At 42.2% G+C, this 24134-nt stretch overlaps 1 protein-coding gene across 9 annotated transcripts in view; it reads left to right on the forward strand.

The window, feature by feature from the left end:
* Positions 1-24134, forward strand: part of UNC13B (unc-13 homolog B) — a 206076-nt gene that overhangs the window by 172768 nt on the left and 9174 nt on the right. For 4 of the 9 annotated variants that reach the window (XM_048930940.1, XM_048930941.1, XM_048930934.1 and 1 more), the window contains 7 exons: positions 220-255; positions 5685-5773; positions 8577-8729; positions 10631-10754; positions 17989-18045; positions 22199-22279; positions 22686-22833. In XM_048930940.1, the coding sequence (XP_048786897.1) occupies positions 220-255; positions 5685-5773; positions 8577-8729; positions 10631-10754; positions 17989-18045; positions 22199-22279; positions 22686-22833 (688 nt within the window). The remainder of the gene's footprint in view (positions 1-219; positions 256-5684; positions 5774-8576; positions 8730-10630; positions 10755-17988; positions 18046-22198; positions 22280-22685; positions 22834-24134) is intronic. The other 5 variants (XM_048930942.1, XM_048930943.1, XM_048930935.1 and 2 more) reach the window with 2 other exon arrangements.

The raw sequence follows: 24134 nt of genomic DNA on the forward strand, positions 1-24134 counted from the left end.
CCAATATCTAATGTATGCAGACAAACAAATCTATGAGTTCTGAACTGGTAGGATACTCAGATGTGTCCATGAATGTAAATACCTTTCTTAGTTTTTTTCTTTGTTCTTGTACAGCCATTTGTAGAGAAATAAGACTTTTCTCTTCTAAATCACTGTTTCTGCTATGATGTAATCAGTGTGTTTTGTTTTTTTTTCTTTTCTTTTTCATTGCTTTTCAAGACTCAGGAAGCTGAAGAAAAGGCTGCTGATTCTGATGTTAGGAAAAAATAGTTTTCAAAGCCTAAGTGCATTTTCTTTGGTTGTGTTGTGGTAGAATTGTGCTGTGAGCTGTATGCCAAGAGGAAAGTTCACTTTGCTGATGGGCAGCTCAGTTTTTGCTTGCATGCTGTTTCAAATCTTTCTGGTGTTTAGTGGCAGAATTCTAAGAAGTTGCAAAAATCTCAGTAAAAAGATCTACCCCATGGTGCAAGGGAAACTGCTTTTATTCTTTCACATGTGATCTCAACAATCTTAATTTCTTACCTCTACATCAAGAAATAAAATTATATATGCTCCTCATTGCAATAACAATGGTAACTAAACACTTTTTTCTTCAGGAAAAAATAATGGAATTGGATGAAAAAAATGGAGAGGAACTCCAACTGTGAGTGATAAAACATGTAGGATAAAAACTGACAAACATGCTAGGGAGCTGTCTTTTGGAAGTGGCCTTTTTTCTTCTCCTTTCAAATGCTGCTTTCCACTTCATTAGGCTGCCACTGATTACCAGAAGCATCTTGTGCTGTGCTAGGTGCCTGAGTTGTTTGCTTTCCTTAGGGATTTTCCTCGTGGTGACTAAGCAGTGCTTTGCTTCTTGAGTTGAAATCTGCTAGATCCTTTGTTTTGAGGGAGTAAACAGATCTGCAGTTGGAGTAGTCCTTTTTCTGATGCAGATTGACCAGTGTCAACTGGTGAGACAACTGCTTTGGAAACGTAGCATGTCAACAAGCATGCTGTCTTTTTCTTGCTTCAGGGCTCACCTGTAGGCACCATGCAGTGTAATGGCATAACATGAAAGGGAAGTGCTTACTTGGTACTATCTCATGGAATTTGAGTCCTGAATACAGTGCCTTCCTATTCTTTTTTTTTTTCTGCATGTGGGGAATATTTTTTTTGTCCTCACTTCTCATATTCTTTCCCAACCTTAGAAGGTAAAAAAACTGCAAACAATTGTCTCTTGGTTTCATATGTGACATCGTGTGATCCTGGAACATTACTAGTTGGGAAGGTCAGGACATCAGTGCATCAGAGACCTCTCTGCAGAATGTCTCTCTTTGTCTCTGCTTGAGATCCCAAGGAACATACACATACATTTTTAGTTCATAGGAAAAAGTATTTTAGATTACTTTTAGCATTCATCATTAATATTTTATTTCCTATCTGAGATCTGTTGATTTCGCAGGATCAGAACAGCTTCAGTGTGGCTCTGAGGCATTCCATACATTCTTGATGCAGATTTTGGAAAGGCAGAATATATGGAGTTACAGTTTGCATAAAAAGCATAATAGGCAATGGAATTGCAAATGAGTGCTGGGCAGAAACTGTACATAATTGTACATAAATAAAATTTGAAACTGGATTGTTCTTTGTTAAAATGGGCTGTATAGGTTCTTTGCTAGTGTTTCTTGATCTTGGCCCCATTTATTTCTTCATACATTACCTACTGAAACCTGATGTGACCTGCATTTTCTAACCACCAGTGCAGCTTTCCTAGAGGCTTGTGTCTGTACACTGTGATACTACAATAAGCTATTCTCATTTTGTGAGAAACTGCTTTCTATAGCCCATTATTTTCCTTCGTTTGTTTCTAAATTATGAACTCATAAGCACTGAAATTAAAAGCTTCTTACGTTTTCCCCACTGCTGGGTCTATACGTGCTGTGGAAACCTAGCTTAAAACATTTCTGCACTTTTCCCCTTGAAGTCAAGTGTACAGAGTGAATATTGGAGATGAGCACTGCCTAGGGAACCCAGAGCATTAGCTATCAAGAAGCAGCAGATTATCATCATGCAATTTTAATTTTCAGTTACAAGTTAAGCTGTACAATTAATGCTCTGGGAAACTCTCTTCTTAATGCTTAGCCAGTGTTACTCCACATTTTAAGTCCTAAGTTGCCTACCTGAATCATGAATTAGAGGAGAACTTAGAAACAGCCAAGGTTTTATAGGAAAGTTCTCAAAGGATTTATGGCATCTCCTGGTTGCTCCTCTTTACCCTCCCATGTGCCATAACTAAGGCCTCTCTACTGTTGAAAATCTTGCTTGGATGCAGCTCACCAGGCTTCTTACTCTTGAACTCTGTAGGAAAGAGGAGAGATGCTTGAAAGTTCAGTGCAGAAAATCCCTTTAGGGATGTCCAGCATGAACTTGCGCCCAGTTACCTCTGCAGAGAAGAGCTCCCACTTGTTAGCTGGGGAGGCAGAACAGCAGTCAGTGACCTTAAACTGGAGCCAGACAAACCGTACAACCTGTGTAAGCTTAAAGTAGGAGTTCAGAGCAAGATTCTCTGCTTGCTGATTCATCAGACCAAATGATATGACAGGCTCTCCTGCTTTAAGATGTGAATTGATTAACATCCACTGCATTCTGGAAAGAGAAAATTGTGTTTCTCCAACTGCAAAACACCCTTCCAATTCTGGCTGCTCATGCTTCATCACTGTGTGCAGAAACCAAGCAAGAATGAGTGGCATCTCATGGAGAATTTGGAAGCACATCAGAACAAATCTTGTGGGTTCAGTTTCATCCATAAAAGATCAACTTTAAATGAAGTTCTAAACAGTGTAAATAAGCAGATACCTTGAAGGTTCCAGCCTTGAATGTGCTCAGATGAGACTTCGAAGCCCAGGTTCTCTCAAATAGTCACAGAAAATGAAGAGATTCTGCTTTTTACTTAGAAATGTAGATACAGAGTTAATGCCTCCCTGTTTTGCTTGCACCTCACCCTTCCATAACGCACATTCAACTTCAACGTACAACCATGCAAATGGCAGCCTTTATTTCTAACAGACCTGGAGCATTTGCTTAGGGATCAGAAGCCGCCTTGGCATTGGTACTCTCATATGTTTTCAGCAGAGAACTTTTTGTTAGCTTTCTTCCTCTGAATCATCTCCAGTACACCCACAGAATGGATATAGTAAGCCTGCTGAGTGATAGCTTCCAATAGAAATGATCTGATCATGACATAGTGATGTAGTGACCCAACTGCATAATACTGCTTCATGCTACCTGCCAGATTTATCATGCAGTCCAAGTGGAATTTCCTGCTATCAGTGGTAGCTGATATAGTTAGAATTCATTGGCTGAACAGCAGAATGGAGACTGTTCTATTTGAACGCTGCTATCACTGCTTCTCCATATTGGCAAAATTTGCAGTTACACCGTGTGCTACAGGGACTCTGTGACTGATGTGTCATTTAATATGTGAAATCTACTTGCCCCTTTCTAATGGACTTAAATCACTCAGTTAATTCTCTGATGTTTAATTTCAAGCCAAATCATGTTAATACCTATGGATTAGCAAACAATAACATGCAGTATAGATTCTTTCTCCTTTTGTAGTAGCAATTGTTTGGAACAAACAGGCATTCTAGAATGACAGCACCCTTGGTGACTGCTGAACCGGAATGTCTATCAGGACTTTGCTTCACAAGGGTAAGGTTGGGTGCCTGAAAGGTAAATCTGGCAAACTGTCTTACCAGTTGCACCCAGAAAGCTGTGGGCTGTTAGTCTGGAGGAGAGGCCGTTTGTCACCACAGATGATGGGTGGTGTCCCCTTGGCAAAGCATTGCTTCAGCTCTCTCTTTTTGCAGTCCCAGATGTAGCACTTAACCTTTCTTCTGCCCCGAAGAAAACCAGATTGCAATCAAGAAATATGATAGCAAGAAGAAGCTTGGAGATTGTTAAATTGCTGAGTCCAGGTCATGTTTGGTAAAACAAGTCACAAATTGCATCACCAACAGATGCTGGTTTTGTTTTGTTATCCACGAGTTTGGCTGGAATAACTGATTGGCATGATGTTATCTTTAGTTTGCCTTTGTAATGAGGGAGCTCTAAAAATCATAGGGATACAAATTCACTTCAAAAAAGAAAAATAATCATGGCTAGCACCTAAAGTTCTAAGGCCCAAGCAATCTCTTGCTTGTTTTATTCTGTTCTTCAGAACTCTGATCCATGAGTTTCATTGCATAGTTTTAAGCATCTGATAGTTTTCCACGCCACCTTCCAAAGGAAAATGAACAGATCAGATTCTGTGTCCCCTAAGGCTTGTCTTTCCCTAACAGAAGCTGAGAAATACAAAGAGTGCATCAGCACTGAGTACGGTAGTGTGAGTTCCTGTCATGTTCAAGTCCTGCATATGTGAACGTAATGTAAAAATCTGAACTGATTTTTAGCCACTGTACTGGCATCTAGCCCATTACATTGGTAAACAGATAATCTGCTTTGGAGGTAGGAATGAATGCAAACATTTCTGGAAAGTTTTTCCTCTACAGTAAGTAGAGAAAATCTGTTTTACAAATCACTTTTTCAAAGCAAATGGTCTCAAAGCATTCATCATGGGGTGTTATGTGCACACACAGGTGGATTGGTCAGAATTGGCTGTTTCAAGGCTGGAGGGGTGACTACAGCTGGAGTACAGGGCACTGCTAAATGGAAAAACAGATGGCATTGGGCTGGTTATAAAGCAGCACGCTTTCCTTACAGCGTATGCAGCATCCATTTAGTGCTTGGGGTGCTTCTACATGTTTTTTTGGTCAAGTCCCTTCTGATTAGTTGCACTGAAAAAGTTGTCCAGATCTTTGTGAAAGTGGAGCTGCTTGTGCTCAAAAATTGTTAAGTGTGCAACTGTTATTGCTGTGATACTGTGGATTTTCAGAATAGCTGTGTCCAATCATCTGGGAGCAGTGGCTGGTTTAGTTTTAAGCTTGAATACTGACAGCAGGGCGGAAGGTGAAATAGTATCTTTCAAGGCTACATGGAGAATTACTCAAGTAAATAGCATTCAGTCTAGACTTACAATGACTAAATGACCCATGAACCCAAGGTAACATGCAGTAGAATCATAGAATCATAGAATTGATCAGGTTGGAAAAGAGACTAAAGATCATCGAGTCCAACAACAACCTAACCATAGTACCCTAACAACCCCCCCTGCTAAAATTATGTCCCTGAGCACCACATCCAAACAGCTTTTAAACATACCTATGGATGGTGACTCAACCACCTCCCCAGGGAGCCTATTCCAGTGCTTAACAACCCTTTCTGTTTTTCCTCATATCCAACCTAAACCTCCCCTGGTGCAGCTCGAGGCCATAAATCAGTACTTGCTGATTTCTCAGCCTGCTTGCTCTGTTGGCCATGGGGAATGCAGATTCACTTTCTTAACTCTATGAATATCAGGAAGAGGATTATGAGAATGCTGGCGCCAGAGACAGCCCTTGCTGCTGTTTGGTTGGACAAGTATCTGTTGATGATTTTGTGGCTTCTTTAAGAGCAGGAGGCAGTGGAGGAAAGGATCCCAGCTGGTAAAGTCCAGTGTTGGTGGTTTACCTGCTTGTTAAGGGTGATCTCAGTAGGGAACAAGAGCAGTGTAAAGGAGAACAGACTGCCCTCTGGGCTCAAGCTAAGTGCCCTTCTTTCATACACAGCTGGATGCAGAAGCAAGCGACCATCTCAAAGAGCTCCAGGTGAAGCTGAACAACGTTTTGGATGAACTGAGTGCAGTGTTTGGTAACAGGTGAGTATAACAAGGTCCCTGCTCATGAAGCGCTCCTTTCTAGATCCTTCTCTAATCTCACTTAGTCAGATAAAGAACAGAAAAATTTATGTTGACCACATTGTATTTTTCCCATAAATTCATGGTCTTTTAAATACTGAGACCATATAAGAGAGTGAGGAATATCTTTGTAAGTCCCTCATTTCTGTATTCCTATGCTAAGAAACAGAGATCTCTCAACTGTAAAATGTATTTGAATTACACAGAAAGAATTTTTTTCTGTAAGCAGTGCTTGTCAGTAACAGAATTGTCTGCTCTTTTATTGCTTGGAAAGCTGTTTTCAACTTAGCATTTATGAAGAGCATTCTTGTTTAAATGTTCTGCTCTACATGCATGAAACAGCTCACTGATTTCTGATTGTTAAATGAGTATTGAATACAAAGGGAAAAGGTTTAGAATTTGAGACTGACTCGTTGCAGTGTTTCAGTGAACTGCTGGAGTAATAGATGGCAATTAAATTTTACTTCAAATCATGATGCATTTTACCTGAGGATGAAAATGTGCTTGAATTTATAATATAAATTTTGGAGTGGGCCATAAAAATGTCAGTTAAACTGAATCTAGAATTACAGGTTTCCCAACTGATCTTCAAAAGCAACCGTTTCTCCTGATAAACCCCATTAATTTCATGTTGTGCTGTATAACAAGATTAATACAGGCACATACAGTCAATAGCAGAAACTTGGGTAAGGGAAATAAGGCAAATTGTACCAAGCTGGCTTCTTACAGGCTACAGATTTGCAGTACTTAGGACCAAAAATCGTGGTAGGATTTGTCAGCCTTTATCTGGATTTGAGCAGACAGAGCTAATGGGGAGTTCCCATTGCCAGTAATGGATGGTATAGCAAGAAATGGAGAGATCTGAGTAGTAACTGAGTTGAATCGATAAGATTCATAATTAGGTGGAGGATGAGTGAGAAATCTTCATTAGGGGTTGAGTTTTAGTATCTGAAACCTGTCTCCATGGTGTCATTGCTACAAGACAATTAGGGTACCATCTTGACATTTGCAAATATGATTTAAAGAGATTATTCAGCATCAGCATACATACCATAGAGAGTTTGAGAGATGTGCCAGCAAGAGATTAACCAGTCACACAGCTCAGATGCTTCACTTATTCCATAGCAGTAATAGGGAATGAAAAGCGAAGCTGCAGTGCACTACATAAGCAGGAGCTTCTGATGTAAATGTGGGAGGTAAGACAGATATGCACGATATTCTATACCTAGCTGTAAACATCTGCTCCTACAACACTGTGCAACCTGACACTGAAGATCTTACCGTGCTTCATCTGCGTGCGCTAATTGCACCTGCTGGGAAAGCAGCACCTGCTGGGAAAGCCTTGCCACCTTTGTGCTGAGAGAGGGCTATGTCTACAAACAGAAGCATTTTGTGCTTTAAAGGATTTCAACAGAGAAGGGGAAACTTGAAAGGGCTCATGCTTCATGCAAGGCTAGCTGCTGTTTTGTTCTTGGAAGTGACAGGAGTGAGGAAAGGAATTCCTGTGGGAGTGGGGGAGCAGAGGGCCCTGTCTGACTGCAGAGGTTAGGCTGGTTTAACTCTCTGCTGCCAAGGGCTCCTGTCAACCTGTATGTGTGCAAGAGCTTCAGGTAAACCGTTGCCACAGTAACTGTTTCACCATTTTTTGTAATTGGTGATAATTTTGCCCCACATTAACTTTTACTTTTGAAAAAAATCATTTTTTAATTCCCTGGCAGGGGGCTTGCAGTGTCTTCAAGCAAGGGTTTCACAGCCAGTGTGCTGTTTGGAAGAACTGTGGTATGAGATTACCCTGCAACAGAATAAGGACTGCCAGCAGTACAGGGGATTGTTGGTACTGTTGTATTTGATGTGGCTTACTCTTCTGGTTAAGCTGTTGTAGCCACAACTGGTTGCTGCAAGCTCCTGTCTGTTAGAGAAGGAAAGATGGAAGGGGATGCAGAGAACACGCCATCAGTCTGGAATTGCTCCAGGGAGATGAATGTTGGAAGTGAAGCAGAAATGCCACAAGACTGGAGAGTGGCACTGCAGGAAAAGGAAGAGGTGATGGGCTGGGAAGGAAGGTTAGAGCCACATGGCAGAGGGAGTTTTATGCTGGGACCCAATACATGGGTGCCCTAATGAGTCACACAAGAGTTCGTGCCACTTACATAAAGCAGGTGTTTCTGTTCTTAAATCTTTGCCTGAGCTACTAGCACTGGTTTCTCCTCCTTGATGCAAGCTTCTGTGCCTTTAGTGGATAACTAAATGTCATGTCTGTGGTTAGAAATTGTTCTTTAAAATGTCATAGTGTTTCCTTTTATTCTCTGAGTGGATATGTTGATGGTTCTGTTGTGCTATTCATCATATTTAACCACTGTATTATTTCATTTTGAACCTCTTCTGTGCAGTAAAAGATAGAAAGGTAGCTGTGCTTTATGTATGCCTCTTGCATGTCGATGAGCACAGCGTGCTCATTGTGCAACTGAGCCCCACATCCCAGTTTGACATTTTGGTATAACACAGCCTGTATCGCAGTGGACTGGTTTCCATCAGTACCTGCTTTCAGGCTGTCTCTGTGATCTTCAAGACTTTGGATGGGTCATGAGGAACTGGATAGCATGCCTCCTGGCAACAGATATTAGTAAGTAAATAAAGAGCAGATCTCAGGGAGGAAGAGTGTATAACTGAGTGCCTAGTTTATGGACTTGCAATATTTTCCTTTATGTACCAGTGGCAAGATCTGCTATTGATAATCTTGGTTTTGCTTCTCTTACCTGCCCAGCTTTCAGGCTCGTATTGATGAATGTGTCAAGCAGATGTCTGATATCCTCTGTCAAGTGAAAGGGACAGGAAATGTTCCTGCAAATGCCAGAAACACGGTTGCACAAGATGCAGATAATGTCCTGAGGCCATTAATGGATTTCCTGGATGGAAAGTGAGTGCTCAGATACATGTTACACATACATTACATCAGATTGGGAATGCGGTGGGGGGAGGAAGAATAGCTCCACGTTCTTGAGCTGCTCTTGAGTTGTCCAGCCTGTGAATTCTCAGGAAAGATTAATGGTTTTTCTTCCCATATCTGTCTTTTTCTCATGCCATGGATAATCTCTTCAATCTACATTCAGTGCCATATCTCACCCTCATTTCCCTTTTTCCCTCTGGCAGTTATAGCAATCAGCAAAATGCACTGCTGATCAGGTAGTGGAAAAGACTGGTGCACACCGTAAACTCTACATGTATCTCCTATACAAACTACTCTAAAGCCAATTAGCAAGCATGCTGCAATGCTTACTGGATATATACACAGCCTGTTATTCAATAGCCAGTGCTGTTCTGACTATAAAATACACTTCTGAACTAGGTGATGTACACAAGCTTTCTGTAGATCAGGCTTGACTCAGATGAACTGTAGATCCATTGCTTTAATTAACTGTTGCCATTAACACAATGCAACATTATTCAGTTGTTCAGGGACTTTCTGTTGCTATCTGCACATAATTCTTAACAGCTCTCCATCCACCAAAGGATATTTTTTCTCTTAGTATGAAGTTAAACTTCCTGTTGTTGCACAGCAGTTCTTTATTTTGAAAGGTGTGGCCTGATATTTTCCTATCAAATGCTGTGAGAGAAATGAAAACCTACACGTTTAAAATAATAAGTTTGTTGTTTTTTTAATTCATCATCTCATCTTTTTTTTTTTCTTTTCTTTTTTTGTTACCATGTGGTAAGTGACCCTTTGCAGCAAGCGTTTATCTAGGAGCCCTCTCTTTTGAGCATTTTCCCTGTATGCCTTCACTGATCCTCAGCAGATGCCTTCCTTTCAATCAGAGGAAGCTTAGGGTGCTACAGACTTTTCATATAACCATGGCACAAGTCATAGTCTAAGCCTGGAGTATATTCTTCCCTGTTCTGTAGAAGGAAAATCATTTTTGTTGCCTCCAGCATCCTGCCCACATCAATCTTGTTCCTATTCGGTTTCACTCGTTTACAAACTGGCTGTGGGTAAAATAGGAAATCTATGTTACATTCTGTAGAAGAGCTGGCTACCATCTGTGCACTGTTAGTGGCTGCAGAGTTCGTCCTTTATAGCTCTCCCAGTGTGGTTACAAAATGCCATTGGAAGTGATTGTTGGGCTTCAAAGAAAATCTTATGTTTCTTGGCCTTTTTGGTAGCCTGCACAGTAGTAAAGGAGGAATCCACAGAGAGATAAAGCATTCTGCTTTATATGAAAGATAATAAACACGTGGTAGGTGATTGCTGATGAATCCAGTTGCAACAATATTTAGATTAGTCCTGTCATTGCTCTGAGGTGGTTTTCATTTAAGGACTTCAACTGCTATCAAAGGCAGAAACTTCTGCAGTAACAGTGTGCATAATAGTATGGGCAGTATTCATTCAGTTATTCGGTAAGGATCGTAATAATGAACCCATGAAGATATAAACCCATTATTCCGTATCTGTATATTTTTTTTCCTTTTTACTCTGTAAGCCCCACGCAGCAGGAAGTTCCTTAAGAGGAATCAGCTTGGTTGTGCCTGTTATGGATGAGAGTATTCCAAATAACAATTTAGTGATATCCTGCATAATCTGCAGGTCCGTAAACAGAAATTGCTAAGATCAAAGATGTCAGTAATCCCAATGGCTTTAGCCCTAGAGCTCCAAGAACAAAGGCATACTGTACTTTATGAAAAAGGAAGATTTTTTTTTATTTACCTCTAGAGCAATTGTTATGAAAAACTGCATTAGGTGGGACACTGGTTCTCCCATACACATCTCCTTATTCCTTGGAAATTGCATTTTGAATTTACTCATTTCTTGCTCTCTCCCCGCAGCCTGACACTGTTTGCAACTGTGTGTGAAAAGACAGTGCTAAAACGGGTGCTGAAAGAGCTCTGGAGGGTGGTAATGAATACCATGGAGAAGCTGATTGTGCTGCCTCCTCTTACAGACCATACGGTAAAGCATTTTCTCCTTCCTGACTCATAGCAGAAAGTGTTGCCATTCCCCATGTAACTCAGCTCCTTGCCTAATGAGTCATCTGTCCAGGTAAATTTGTCTGCACGGAGACTGCTCTAGGATGGAAAAACACATCTATTAAAGTAAGAGAGCAGCTCTATTTATAGTGGGTTAGCAAGATACAGAGCACACTATAGAAAGAAAACACAGAAAAACAATTCAATATCCATGATCTAACAGGAGTCGCCAATTATATCAACTCACATTGATTTGTAGTCCCTTAGAGAAAACTGTGTAAGAGGGCTTATTTGGCAGTTAGTGTTGGCTTCATGGCATTAGAACAGTGCCTGTAAACACTTTGCCTAATTATGGTCATGCATTGGTCAGGTGTTCCTCTGCATAAAAGTGGTCAATTTAGCATTGTTTTTTAATTACATCTTCCATGGTGTTTTAACATCAGTATGGGCTGGCATGGTTTCTCTATCTCTGAAGTTGGGGAACTGGAAGTGTGTCCAGTTTTCCTTCAGAGCGGTCTTTTATATAATTGTTCAGCTGTGTGGACGTGCTGAATGAATGTGTGTTATTAATGTGGGGACGTTTTTTAGCAATGAAGGATTAACCTCTTTCCCAATTCTGAGAAGCCACAGCAATCAATTAAATGTCAGTCATGCACACCCAGCTGCTCTGGAGATGACACTCAGTTGTAGGCAGTGTAAAGTTTGAACCATAACCTCATTATCTGGAAATGATCCAGGACTTCTTTTCATCTGTTTTGGAGAGAACTTGTGGTCTGTGACTAATTAATGCTAATTTATTTCATCCCAGTAGTGAATAGAACAATAGTAGTTTTCACTATTTAGCAGTTGCCTAAATAATTTGAGTGGATTTCTTGGGTTGCAGCATGTAGATTAATGATGCAAACCTGCAACTTGCAGTAAGGATGTTTTGCTCTGAGAGCACCGTTGCGTCTGGCCTCGATGATGATGAGTTTAAACAGAACCACCGGGATACGGTGCTGTCATCCTTGCTAAGCACAAAATCAGTGTGAGGCATAAATTTGCTAAAGACTGTTTGCTCCGAGCTCAGGTTAGGAGCGATCATCTGTTTTTCTTTTCAATCCAGAAGGGAAGAAAAAATGATTAAGAAGATGAAATTTGTTTCTTTCTGTTGAACTGCTTTAAGAAGCAGTCTTTAGAGGGGACGGGGTCTCAGCAATGTAACTCATTCTCCTCCCAGCCCTCGGCAGGAGAAAGTCCTGATGATACCTCTGTATGTTCAGTAGACCCCTGGATTCGGGCTCCTCCAAGAACACTTCCACAGACCTTAAGTGGAGAGGATGTTCATGGTTGAAAGAGTCCCTTTTCTGGAATATTTAACTTCTCTCTTTTCTGTAAACTTGCTAGAGATGTGATATGTTTCTGATAGTGGTCACGGAAGGCATTCTCAGGTAGAAGAACTTCTACACACTGCAGTATCTCTAACTTTGCGTGAGTCGGTCACTGCAAGGTGCTTTAGTGCCTGCTGTTCTCCAGTCCTATCTGTTCCATGTAAATTAGTTTAGCATGGGGAAGATAACCTGATCTTTTCCCTTCCACTCTGAGCTGCTTTTGAAAGATTTTCTGTAGGGTGGGGCTCAGATGAGACAGCATGCAGCTACTGTGTGTGAGTGATGCAGTGCAGATAGGGCACTTGGTAGCCTGGCACTGATGGACTGAGATGGCAGGTGCCTTAATGACTCTCAGATGACTGGCTTCTGCCTCTCTGGGTATCGACTGGTGGTGTGTTGAGATTAGTAGCAACATGATCGCCTGTAATTCATGGAGCACTTCATGCCTCGCTTGTTTTAAGTAAAGATCAACATTTAATTAAACACTCTCTGTCTTGGGTGAGTGGATATGCAAACACAGCTATCTGGGAATCCTGATTTTGAAGTTCAGCACACAGCTCTTGGGGATATTAACAGATTAGAGTTATATTTCTTTCTCTCTCCCTTGGAACAAAGCGATAGTTTCATCAGTGACTGGTCAGGTCAGTGAGGAGCTGCTTAATTCACACACAAATGATTCCTCCAAAGCCTGCCTTTATTTACTTCACACGGCACATTGTGGCCGTTCATGTGACACTCCACTGCTCGCTCCTGCTGTGCTTTTCCCAACTCGTCAGACTTTTCTTCACTAAATGAATACATGGTGCAGGATAAAAACAAATTTTCCTTAAGCTGCAGACAGATTTTACATATGACTTCCAAACTGACTGTTCTTTAGGTTTCCCTGTGAATAGTCCAAAGCGATTCTTGGAGGAGAGTGTAGAGCTTTTTAAGAGCTTTTCTGAGACTTTCTAAGCTTGTATTAGTTTAAATCGAACCTCTCCCTTGTGCTTGCTAGGTTCAAAAGAATCCAGGGCTGTCTTGGTGGGGAGAAAAAGCTTTCTTAGCCTTCAGTAAAATGATGGTCAGTGACCTGCACATGTATTCAGACCTTTGTACCTAGAGGATGTTATTTCCTCTTCTTCATTTCCTCTTTTAAACCTATTCCCTCAGTGTTTAGTAGGCTCTGGCACCTAAAAAAGTCCAATTTCTGATAGGTTGGTGAAGCTTGTTAAATGAACTTAAATGCTGCTAACAAAGGGGCAGGTCTCATTGTTGCTGAATATAGAAGATAAAAGATTTAAGAAAGGAATGTACAATGTCAGATAAAACTTCCTTGCATTAATGTGTCTCAGAAAATAAGCCCGAGTAATGATACATTTTCCAAGAAAGGACTGAAATTCAAAAGACAGTAGGCTTTTGTTTCCTAACTTTGTCAACGGAGCAGTAGCAGAGCTAAAGTGTGATAGTTGGAGTCTCTGGGAATATAAATCAGTACAGTTCCTTTGGCTTCTAGCAATTAGGCTTGAATCAGCTGATGATCTCTTTCCAAATGCTATTACTGGGGAAAAAAAACATAGATCTTTAACAGGAAATTCAAAATCTCCATGTTGCAGACTGTGGACCTGTTTCAGATTTCCAAAAAAGTTTAGGAAGGTAAAATTAATGATGCAGAAAGGACCTGGAAAACTGATGCTGTCCAAGGTCTGTCCTCTTTCCAGCTGTATTTGTCAAAAGCTAAGCAGAAGCAATTCATAGGAGTCTTAATTATCCCTCGTCTTCTGTCCTTGACATTTGAATCAATCCTGTTGTGAGCAGTTTCTCTCAAAAGTACACAATATCTAAGCATAGTCGCCTTATTTCCCTATAGCTGCACCTGGAATAAATGCTGTCTGTAAAACTTTGCAATATGTTTTCCATGAATAACTAATAACTTCTTGAGCATCTTGTTTACAAGAATACCACTTGGCAGAGAAAGCAGCTGTCCAGTTTTTCATTAGGCTTTTCCAGCACTGATGACAAATGGCACGGCAGTAAAATAACTTCTCCTTGCAGACACATTGACAGAGATTGGCACTGATTGATGAGGATTAGCAAAATGGGCAAGAAGCGCCGCAAAGCAGTTATCTGAGCAGCTTTGTTCCTTGAAGCGTATCGCGTCACTGGGTATTGCTCAGTGTTACTGACCTGCCCTCTTTTGAAGCCTGCAGCAGGCAGGCTACGTGCCTAGGCTAGTTAATGTTGCTGAAATATATATATGAAGATTAAGAATCAAATGGAAACTGGAAAGACTGGATCAAGAAATGTTAAGATTAGTGTATCTTGGAGCTACTTCATTTTTTCAAAGTCCGGGTTGTAAAAAAAAAAAAAATAAAAAGCAATTGTTAATTGTTTTTCTGGTTGGTCCCCAGTCTTCAATACCTTGAGTTTTAAGACCACAAGCCTTATGATCAGTCTCACTGAATAGCTGATGTGTCTGACAGCATTCAATACTGGGTACCAAAACACCGTTTGAAGCTGTGTCCCTTGGATAATCTGGTGTGTCCCAAAGTGAAGTCTCTGTTTGTGTCTCTCTGAATGCAGTTATGTCCTATTTTCCTTGTTGGAAATACAGAAAAATTTGAGAGTTGTTTTTAGAATTCCTGTAAGGTACTGGCATCAAGTTAAGCTCCTTGTCTAATTTCAAAAGCTTTAACTTATGGATGCATTAGCCATCCTTGCCTACACCTTTTTCCCTTAAGAGTTATGAATTTAATCAGTTACCAAGAGCTTCTGTTTAGCTATAAAGTCAATAATGTTCACTCTGTATTGATTTCTATTCAAACATAAAAGGCTGATGATCAGTGAGGGCCAGGTGAGGGTTATGGTGAGAGCAATTTAATAGGGTGTCTGAATTCAGGTCACGGAATCACAGAGTTTGAGCAATTTCAGAAGGTGGCAAAACTAAAGAAAAAAGCATCTCATTTAGAAATTCAATTCTAGACTGTTGTAAAGAGAAGAGGGTGTCCAGTGTCCCTAGAGCAGAGCTCAGTTTCCCTTTATTACTGCTGTAAGCTGCTCACGCTTTTCTTCTGTACAAAGATACCTGCTCTTTCCACTGGCAGATATGAAGAAGGTTTTTTGCTCAGGGGAACGCATCAGTGAGGCTGATCTTAAGTTCAATTCAAAGGAAAAAAAAAATACTTTTAACAGTCATTTTTGCAACAGAACCTAATTCCTGCTCCGCAGAGCACTGAGTTAAAAGGCATCAAATGAATACTGAAGAAGTCATCAACTGCGAAGGCAAACTGGTTGGCATAAACAGGCACAAAGGGCCATGTAATAATTCTGGTCTTGCATCTTGCTGAGTTTAAATTCCAGGGATATGGGATGAGCAGTGTTCACGTCAGTTGTGGTTAAGTGAAGGGTGAAAGATTATTGAGATAAGAAAGGATAGCAGAGGAGAGAGAAGAAGGACTGTAGAATGGAGAACTGCATTTACTGGAGACCTTTGGGTAATTGTGGTCCATAGAGAGCCAGCAGACCCCAGAGATGAGCTTTGTATTCTCTGAATGCTTTCCCAAGCAGAAACATCCAACTGTGTACAAAGTGCTACCCAACAATGTGTCTGATTGTCCCTGAAATCTTATTTCTGGCATTCAGCTGGGAAACCCCCAGGTGATACCTCTGATAACATTTATATGTATCACAGAATCACAGAATGGCCCGGGTTGGAAGGGACCTCAAGGATCACGAATCTCCAACCCTCCTGCCACAGGCAGGGCCACCAACCTCCCTGTTTAATACCAGATCAGGCTGCCCTGGGCCCCATCCAACCTGACCTTGAACACCTCCAGGGACGGAGCATCCATAACCTCTCTGGGCAGCCTGTTCCAGCACCTCACCACTCTCTCTGTAAAGAACTTCCCCCTGATATCCAACCTAAATTCTTCCCTCCCTCAACTTAAAACCATTTCTCCTTGTCCTGCTGCTATCTACCCTTTCAAAGAGTTGACTCCCTCCTGTTCGCAGGCTCCCTTTAGGTACTGAAAGGCTGCAATGAGGTCACCCTGCAGCCTTCTTTTCTCCAGGCTGAACAAGCCCAGCTCCCTCAGCCTGTCTTCGTAGGGGAGATGCTGCAGCCCCCTGATCATCTGTGTGGCTCTCCTCTGGACCTCTCCAACAGCTCTCTGTCTTTCTTGTACTGGGGGCTCCAGACCTGGACACAGTACTGCAGATGGGGCCTCACAAGAGCAGAGTAAAGAGGGACAATCACCTCTCTGTCCCTGCTGGCCACCCCTCTTCTGATGGAGCCCAGGATAGCACTTGCTTTCCAAGCTGTAATCACACCCTGCTAGCTCATGTTGAGGACCCCCAGGTCCTTCTCTGCAGGGCTGCTCTCAAGGACTGCTCCTTCCAGTCTGTATGGATGCCTGGGATTCCCCTGGCCCAAGTGCAAAACCTTGCTCTTTGCTGTGTTGAACCTCATTAAATTCACCCAGGCCCACCTTTCCAGCCTGTCGAGGGCCCTCTGAGTGACATCCCTTCCTTCCACCATGCCAACCCCACCACTCAGCTTGGTGTCATCAGCAAACTTGCTGAGGGTGCACTCAATTTCATCATCAGTGTTAGCGATAAAGACGTTAAGAGCACCAGTCCCAAGACAGACCACTTTTAATGTACTTTTAAAGGTAGCCTCTAATAACTCATTACAAGCTGAGGAGAGCCAAAGATTGTCACTGAGAGATCTCCCCTGACATACCTCACGCTTTTCTGAGACAGATGATGAAAATGACATTAAAGGAGGAAAGAGCCTGTAGCTTCATGGGGAAGCCCAAATCCTGCTAGCCACAGAGGGCTGAAGTGGAGAAGAAAGTTTCACGATATGATGGATACACAATTAATGGCCTGAGTTACAGTAGGCTAGGGTTTTATTCTGAATGAAGAAATGGGCAGCTGTGACTTCATTAGAAAAAGGCAGATCAATGAAAGAGATCAAAATGGAAGAAAATGAATCTCAGTGAACCTCGTAAAACATGTCTGGGAAGGAGGCTAGAGAATTAGTTTGATTGCTTTTGTCTTTCTCATTTCATACTGGGCTTAAGTTCCCAGGCAAAAGAGGTATTTATTATACAGCAGAGAAATGTTGTGATGGTGGAAAGGAAAAATATTTCTATTGTAACTATTGCAGGGAAAATATTTCAAAGGTTTATTTTATCAGTGTGTGAGTGACTAAAAGCAAAATTTCCTGTCTTTGGGATTTATCATCATTTTTTGTTTCTTCATTGGTCATACAATATCAGTAAGCCACAGTGGAGAAGAGCCATTGCCAGTTTTTGACATATGAAGGAGATGCTGTAACATATACTCTGTTTGCCTCATCTGGAAACTGTTCAGATCTAGTTTTGCTTCTGACCTGATACATTCTTAACCCCTTTCATCACTGATTGGGCTGCACTTTCCTAGAGAGATTGTCATCAATTGTATATCACTGCTTAAACTGATGTTACCCAGTGCTTATCTACATGTATTTAGATGACTTGAACTCTAGAGGAGTGCCTGGAGGTAAAGCCAGTACACTGCCTTCCCTAAAACCAGTGAAGCCCTGTGCAATAGGGTGCATCCTATTTAATGTATGGCTGCTGAAGCAAGAGTAAACCAGTTAGCAGAATGTCGTGCTCTGATGTAGATCTGGATTTGGCATCTGCAGAAATGCCAGGTCTTATACTGGATAATATAATAACAAGAAGGATTGTTGAGATAGGCCTTGGGGTTGTTATGTAAAGTTCTGTCTGGGAACTGGTTTGACTTGCTCAAAGAAAAAGTATGCAAATCTTGTGTATAATGTTTTTTTCCCTCCTTTTTTTTCCTACCTTCTTGCAATCATAGGGCACACAGTTGATTTTCAGTGCTGCTAAAGAGCTGGGACACTTGTCAAAGTTGAAGGTATTGTGTGTGGTCTGTGTTAATGTCGTCGTGTTTGAGCATGGAAGTGTAGTAGTGAGTAGCATGGCTTGTGCTTCCAGTGGTTTGTGGCTGAACACACTTACAGAGAAATGCTTTCTTCTAAATGCCTTAAATGTTCATTTAAATACATCCTGCTAACATTAGCATCGTGTTTATATTAACTGCTCAATTTTATTCTGCGTTTAATAGTAAAGTAGTTTATCTCTTACAGGCAGAGGTCAATTTGATTTATCTATTCAAAATGGGAAAATAGTAGAGATTTTGATATCTGACCAGTTCCTCTGCATCTCTTGTGTAAAAGGGAGGCCCTTGTATGATCCTGATAATGAGCTATCAGTAGGAAAGATACTTGCGGTAGCTATTGATGAATTATATACAAAAATAACTGTTCCTTATGGAACAGAGCCTGTGTCTGTAAATTCTATCTGTGTGGGCTCTCTTTACAGGCAAATGGCAGTTAGCATGAAGGCTGTGTTGATGTGTTTTGACACTGCATGACGTGACAGTGCATGGCACGAGCATTACTAAGTGCACGCCACCTCATTGTAAGCCATTGCCAGTGGTCACAACAGGAGTGGTATGAAATCAGCGATGCCTTACAAGAATCTATTTGTCCTGTGCTGTGGTTTGACTTGTGCTATGAAGCAGATGCGGTGCAAGAGAAAGTCTAAATCTCGAGTCACTGCTCACAGATTGTGCAGATAGGAAGATGACAGTGTCTTGGAGGGTGATCAGGAAGAACTTCCCATGGCGAGAGCATTCTTCTAAGTGATCAGTGCAGTTCCAAAATGCATTCATCTCTTCCCATTGTGTTTTGTCTCATGCCTTTATTACATGCCTTTATTACATTAGCTTTTATTTAACTATGTATTTCCCTAGCCCAGCAGTCACATTGTATGTGTTTGTGATTCAGGACAGTACGCAGTTCATTTAAGGTAGTGCTTATTAGAAGTCCTAGGAAGGATCTGGACATGCATGTCTCATTACACAGAATCACAGAGTTGTAGGGGTAGGAAGGGACCTCTGGAGATCATGTAGTCTCCTTCTACAGCCGGAGCCCACAAATTGCACAGGTAAGCATCCTGGCAGGTTTTGAATATCTCCAAAAAAGGAGATTCCACAACCTCCCTGGACAGTCTATTCCAGTGCTCTGTAACCTCCAAAGTGAAGAAGTTAGATTGGTTAGAAGTTTGGAGAGAATTCTTTTCTCAGAGAGCAGCAGTGAGGCGCTGGTGCTGCTGCCAAGAGAGCTGTGGTGCCCCATCCCTGGAGGTGCTCAAGGATGGGCTGGATGGGGCCCTGAGGAGGTGAGTAGGTGGGAGCAACCAGCCCACGGTAGGAGGATGGAAATGTATGAGCATTAAGGTCTCTTCCAACCCAAGCCATCCTATGATTGTATTCACGAGGGGCTTTTTTTTTTTTTTGAGACTGTAATAAAAGAGTTAACAAACTCTTCAGGTGTGGCTCTCAAGGGAATAGCTGACATCTACCACTTTTGCTGGGGACTGCTAGCTTGTCCTCCCTGGTGACATGGTGACTCTTGAGGATTGTACCACCTCCACTGTTTCTGCTTCAAAGAAAGCAAAAACTCCCATGGGAGAAATGAACAGAGAGGAGCTTTGTACCCAGGCTGGGAGAGTGGGAACTGGAATGCAGCCTCCAAATGCAACCCCCTCTTCCCGTGAGTATCCCTTTCTCCTTTCAAAAACAGCAGGGTGAGTGCCCAACATGCAGAGAAGAAGCCCTCCCTGCTGTCTTAATGGACTTCTGGTTTCAAAGGACAAGCTGGATTCTCCCTGTTACTCCCCCCAGGTCACCAGGCTGAGTGTTTGCAGACAGCTATGAGTTCTTGTGCCTCTGTGTTCTCAGACATAGTCACTGCCATTCATTGTTATCTTTCACTTCCTCCCAATCTCCTCTTTACTGGAATTTTTTAAGATACACAGAGTGCCTTTTGCCAGGAATGAGCTGGAAGTTTTTCTGTTTCCATTTGCACTGGTCAGACCGAGGCCAGCTCTCAACAGCAGCCTGTCTTTGGCTAGAGTTACTATAAAGCTTATCTTTGCTAACTCTGAACTCCATTTTTAGAAATGCATATACTCATGGAAATCAGGCAAGCCCTGGTTGGTTTTTGAGCCTTTATTTACATATCCATATATAGAATTAGAGCACAGGTGTGTGAGATTTTATTTGTGGCATCAAGGCTGTATGCAGACATGAAAGCGCCATACCACTTGAATTCTGAGGACCTTTTGTTCAGACAGATGGTATGAGCTGACATTGTGTCCAAAAATGTCCCGAGGAGTGAAGGAGTTAAGAAGATGTAAATTGTTTGGGTCTGCATAACCATCATGGATTTTCTGTTTTTACAGGCATGTACAAGCTAGCAGAGAAGGCATGAATAAATAGCTACTTGAAGTCCTTCTCCTGTCTGTTTTGCCGTTTCACTAAAAGCCTGAGAAAATTATAACACGGATTTTAAGCCCTTAGTTGTCTTAAATAGAACAGTAGGAAGAGATCCCCAGTGAATCATATTAGTCAGCTGAAAGCTGAGACTGGCAGACCTGATCGCAGCGCAGACTCCTGTCCGGATGAAAAAACAATTTCCCAGTGTATTTTCAAACGCTTGGAAAACCAACCGTAAAACTGGCACCTTGGAGCCAGATACCTGCCTCCCATTTGTTATCCAGGTCTTTCCACTCTGCTTTGGTGCGAGCAGAACTGCTCCTGCCGCCTGTCCCACACAGCCAGAAGCTAGAGCAGGAAGTGGGGCAGCCTCTTCCACTTTGCAAAGCCAAGCTCTGACTGCGGAGGTTTTTTTAAGAATAGTTGTGCACAGTACACCAGTGAATATGAGAGACGAGGACAAGATTTTGATGACTTCCACTGGTAATTACACAGTGATTTGATGTAAATATTTGTGGTCTGCTCCTCACTCTCAAACTGGAAAGTGCAGGGCAGCTCTGCAGAATACTTGATAGGAGCAGTGTAGGACGAGCAGAAGGCAGGCACACAGGGAAATGACATGGGCTCCTCTGTGTGTAGCTGTGAGCATTACCAGCCCCATCACTTGGATGTTTTTACATGGTGTGTTGAAGTAAATGACACTGGGAAACTCTTAGAAAGCACGGATGTGTTGCTGCGCAGTGGCAGCACAGGCACAGTCTGGGTGACCTCTCTGAGTGGTAAAGAAGCTTGTTAGATGTTGAGGAGAAAAGTGCCAGCCACCTGGTTCCTGTTTCAGACTTGGGTTATCTGGTGGGCAAACCCAGAAGGTCAATTCAACAGAATTGAAAATCACACTTTGGGCACCTCAATAAAATAGGACTCTGGAGAAGTGGCCTTGGGCTCTGCCTGATAGTGCACTTAATCAAACAGTCAGGAGATAAATGTTTTACCCTTTGTGTACTGAAGTGTGAAGCAACATCATCTTCAACTGAGTTACTTGAGAAGAGAGATGTGAGTGATGGCTCCTCAGCAGACAGTTTGTTTTAACAGAAGATTCATTGCAGCTTGTGGAACATGGTGCTGCTGCACTAGCTCTCCAGATCAGAAGCAGCTTCAGAATGGAAGGAGGCCTGTTGAGGCATCTCTACTATCAAGAAAGCACAGTACAAGCTTGTCTGTTTCCAGTTGCACTGGTCAGACCAAGGCCAGCCCTCAGCAGTAGCCCGTCTTGAGCAGCATCTTCTGTAAAGTCTAATGCAGCACTGTGCTGTGCTCAGACTCCATCAGGCTGCAGGAGATGGTGAAATGGGAGCACTACCATGTGACATGAGGAACTGCTAGGCTGCAGGATGGCCAGCAAGCTTGTCAGTGTGAAATGCATGCGTGATGCTGCACTCTGGGCATGCTGGGCTCACAGACTGTTCAGAGGATGTGTCAAATATGCAAGGATGAACCTGCATATTTGTGTGATTTGCCTGCATGTTTTTCACAAAAGCTTCAGCACCAAAGCTGCAGCCAGCTGACCTGATCCTCTAGAAGGTCAGACAGTTAGAGTTTGGGTTTGTGCAAAGCTTTCACTTCCTAAAATGTGCAGGGTTTCCCTGACACTTTGACTAAACACCGGAGAAAATGAGCCTGTAGCATCTGATGACATACTAATAGCAAATACAATGATTGTTTGCAGGATCATATGGTGAGAGAAGAAACCAGGAGCCTCACTCCCAAGCAGTGTGCTGTTTTGGATCTAGCACTGGATACTATCAAAGTAAGTGATTTCCATTTCTGTCCATGTCATTCCCTTGCTTCATTTGCAGTCCCATTTGGGAGGGGAGAGCCTGTTCCAGTTAGGAGATGGCAGGAGTCTGTTGCTGCTGTTCCAACCATTAAGCCATGAGTGCTACTGCCACATTTGGGTAAGCCCAGATAGAGTCATGCGATGGATGTGTGCTGGGAGAGAGGATGTATTTACATTTTTTGGAATGTATTTACATGTTTTGGAATAGGAAAGCCATGAGCAGTTGCTATCAGCTGGTCTAGCAAGAGCTGGGCTCCCAGTACAGAAGTGTTTTGTGAATTTTTCAGCTCTTTCCAATCCATAGTGCATAAATACTTGTTGCCTTTTACAATTCTTCCTCAGTACTTTTCCCTTGTTTATTTATTTTTACTTCTAGCAATATTTCCATGCTGGCGGGAATGGGCTGAAGAAAACCTTCTTGGAGAAGAGTCCCGACCTGCAGTCACTTCGATATGCTCTTTCTCTCTACACTCAGACCACAGACACTCTCATCAAAACTTTTGTCCAGACGCAGACAGCTCAGGGTGAGACATTTATGCTGTTGGCAAAGTTGAATGGAGCGATCTGCCCTGTTCTTAATTGCTCAGTCTTGTATTGCCAGTTTGTAGAGTGCTGTTGGCAGTAACTTTTCTGGAAATGTGACAGTGCAGAGCTTTTGAAATGTGGAGGGAGGGAAAATGAGTTATTTCCTGCACAACATTTACATTTTGAGAGAATAGAGGATATGTGAAACATACGTCCTGAGGGGGTTTGTGGTCTATTTTCTGCAGTTCTCATATAGCAGTCACGTTTCTTGGATTCATGTGGGTGGGTAATTTGGGGAAGTGAAATGCGAAGATATTGTACTGAGACTTAGAGTGGTGTGAGAGACCATTCCAGCAAGGCATCACCACAGAAGCTACTGGGTGCCTGTGTCACAGGCCAGATGCCAGCAGCCCAGTGCCATTCTGACCGGTGCTGACTGACAGAATGTGGTAAATCACGGAGCACCGTGCTGCTGTGCGAAGAGAAGAGTCCCTTTGGGAGTAACTACAGCACTGTCTTATCTGCAGCCACTACAGGGTATGTGTTAGCTAGATGATAAGTCTCCACAAGTGATAGTAGGCTGCTGGAATGGATCACTGGAGTTCTCTGGTTGCTGTCTGTGAATGCAGAGCAGTGCTGCTACTTCACTGATTCAGAAGTGGTACATAGCTAATTGCCTCCATCTTTCATTGCTTTCAAAGAAGCGTCTTCAGATTGTTGAGTAGAATAATTTAATCCATCATCATGCACCTTCACTGGTTGACTATGAATCTTCTTCTTATACTCAGAAATAGAGAACAGATGCTATTACAGGTTAGGTCAAAACTGAAACTGATGTTCTAAGTTTTCAGGCTTCTTAGGTAGAAGCTGTGGCATTGGGCTATTATATCTCAGCAGCAATAATCAGAAAGCTCCACAGGAGATGTGTTTTGCCATATTTTTGCCTGGCCTATAGTGTGTACTTTAACTCTTTCAAGCCTAACAGAGCTGGTGACCCCGCAGACCATACCAACACTGCCAGCAAATCTTCACACTAAGTCAAGGCAGAATGACTCCCTGCCTGACACACACTTCTCTGCCGTGAAAATGAAATTGCCTGGTACTGGCCTTCCTCTGTGCATTTTTTTAAGCAAGAAAAAAAAAAAAAAAAGTTTATTTTAAAGTGAAAAATAGTTGACTATCAGTTTTAGATGGTCCTGTGTACAGCCAGCAGTTGGAGTCAGTGATCCTTAAGGGTCCCTTCCAACTCAGGGTATTCTATGATTCTAAATCATCCTTTCCTTTAGCAGCACAAACATAT

The sequence above is a fragment of the Lagopus muta genome, chromosome Z (assembly GCF_023343835.1).
Source record: "Lagopus muta isolate bLagMut1 chromosome Z, bLagMut1 primary, whole genome shotgun sequence".
Lineage (NCBI taxonomy): Eukaryota > Metazoa > Chordata > Aves > Galliformes > Phasianidae > Lagopus > Lagopus muta.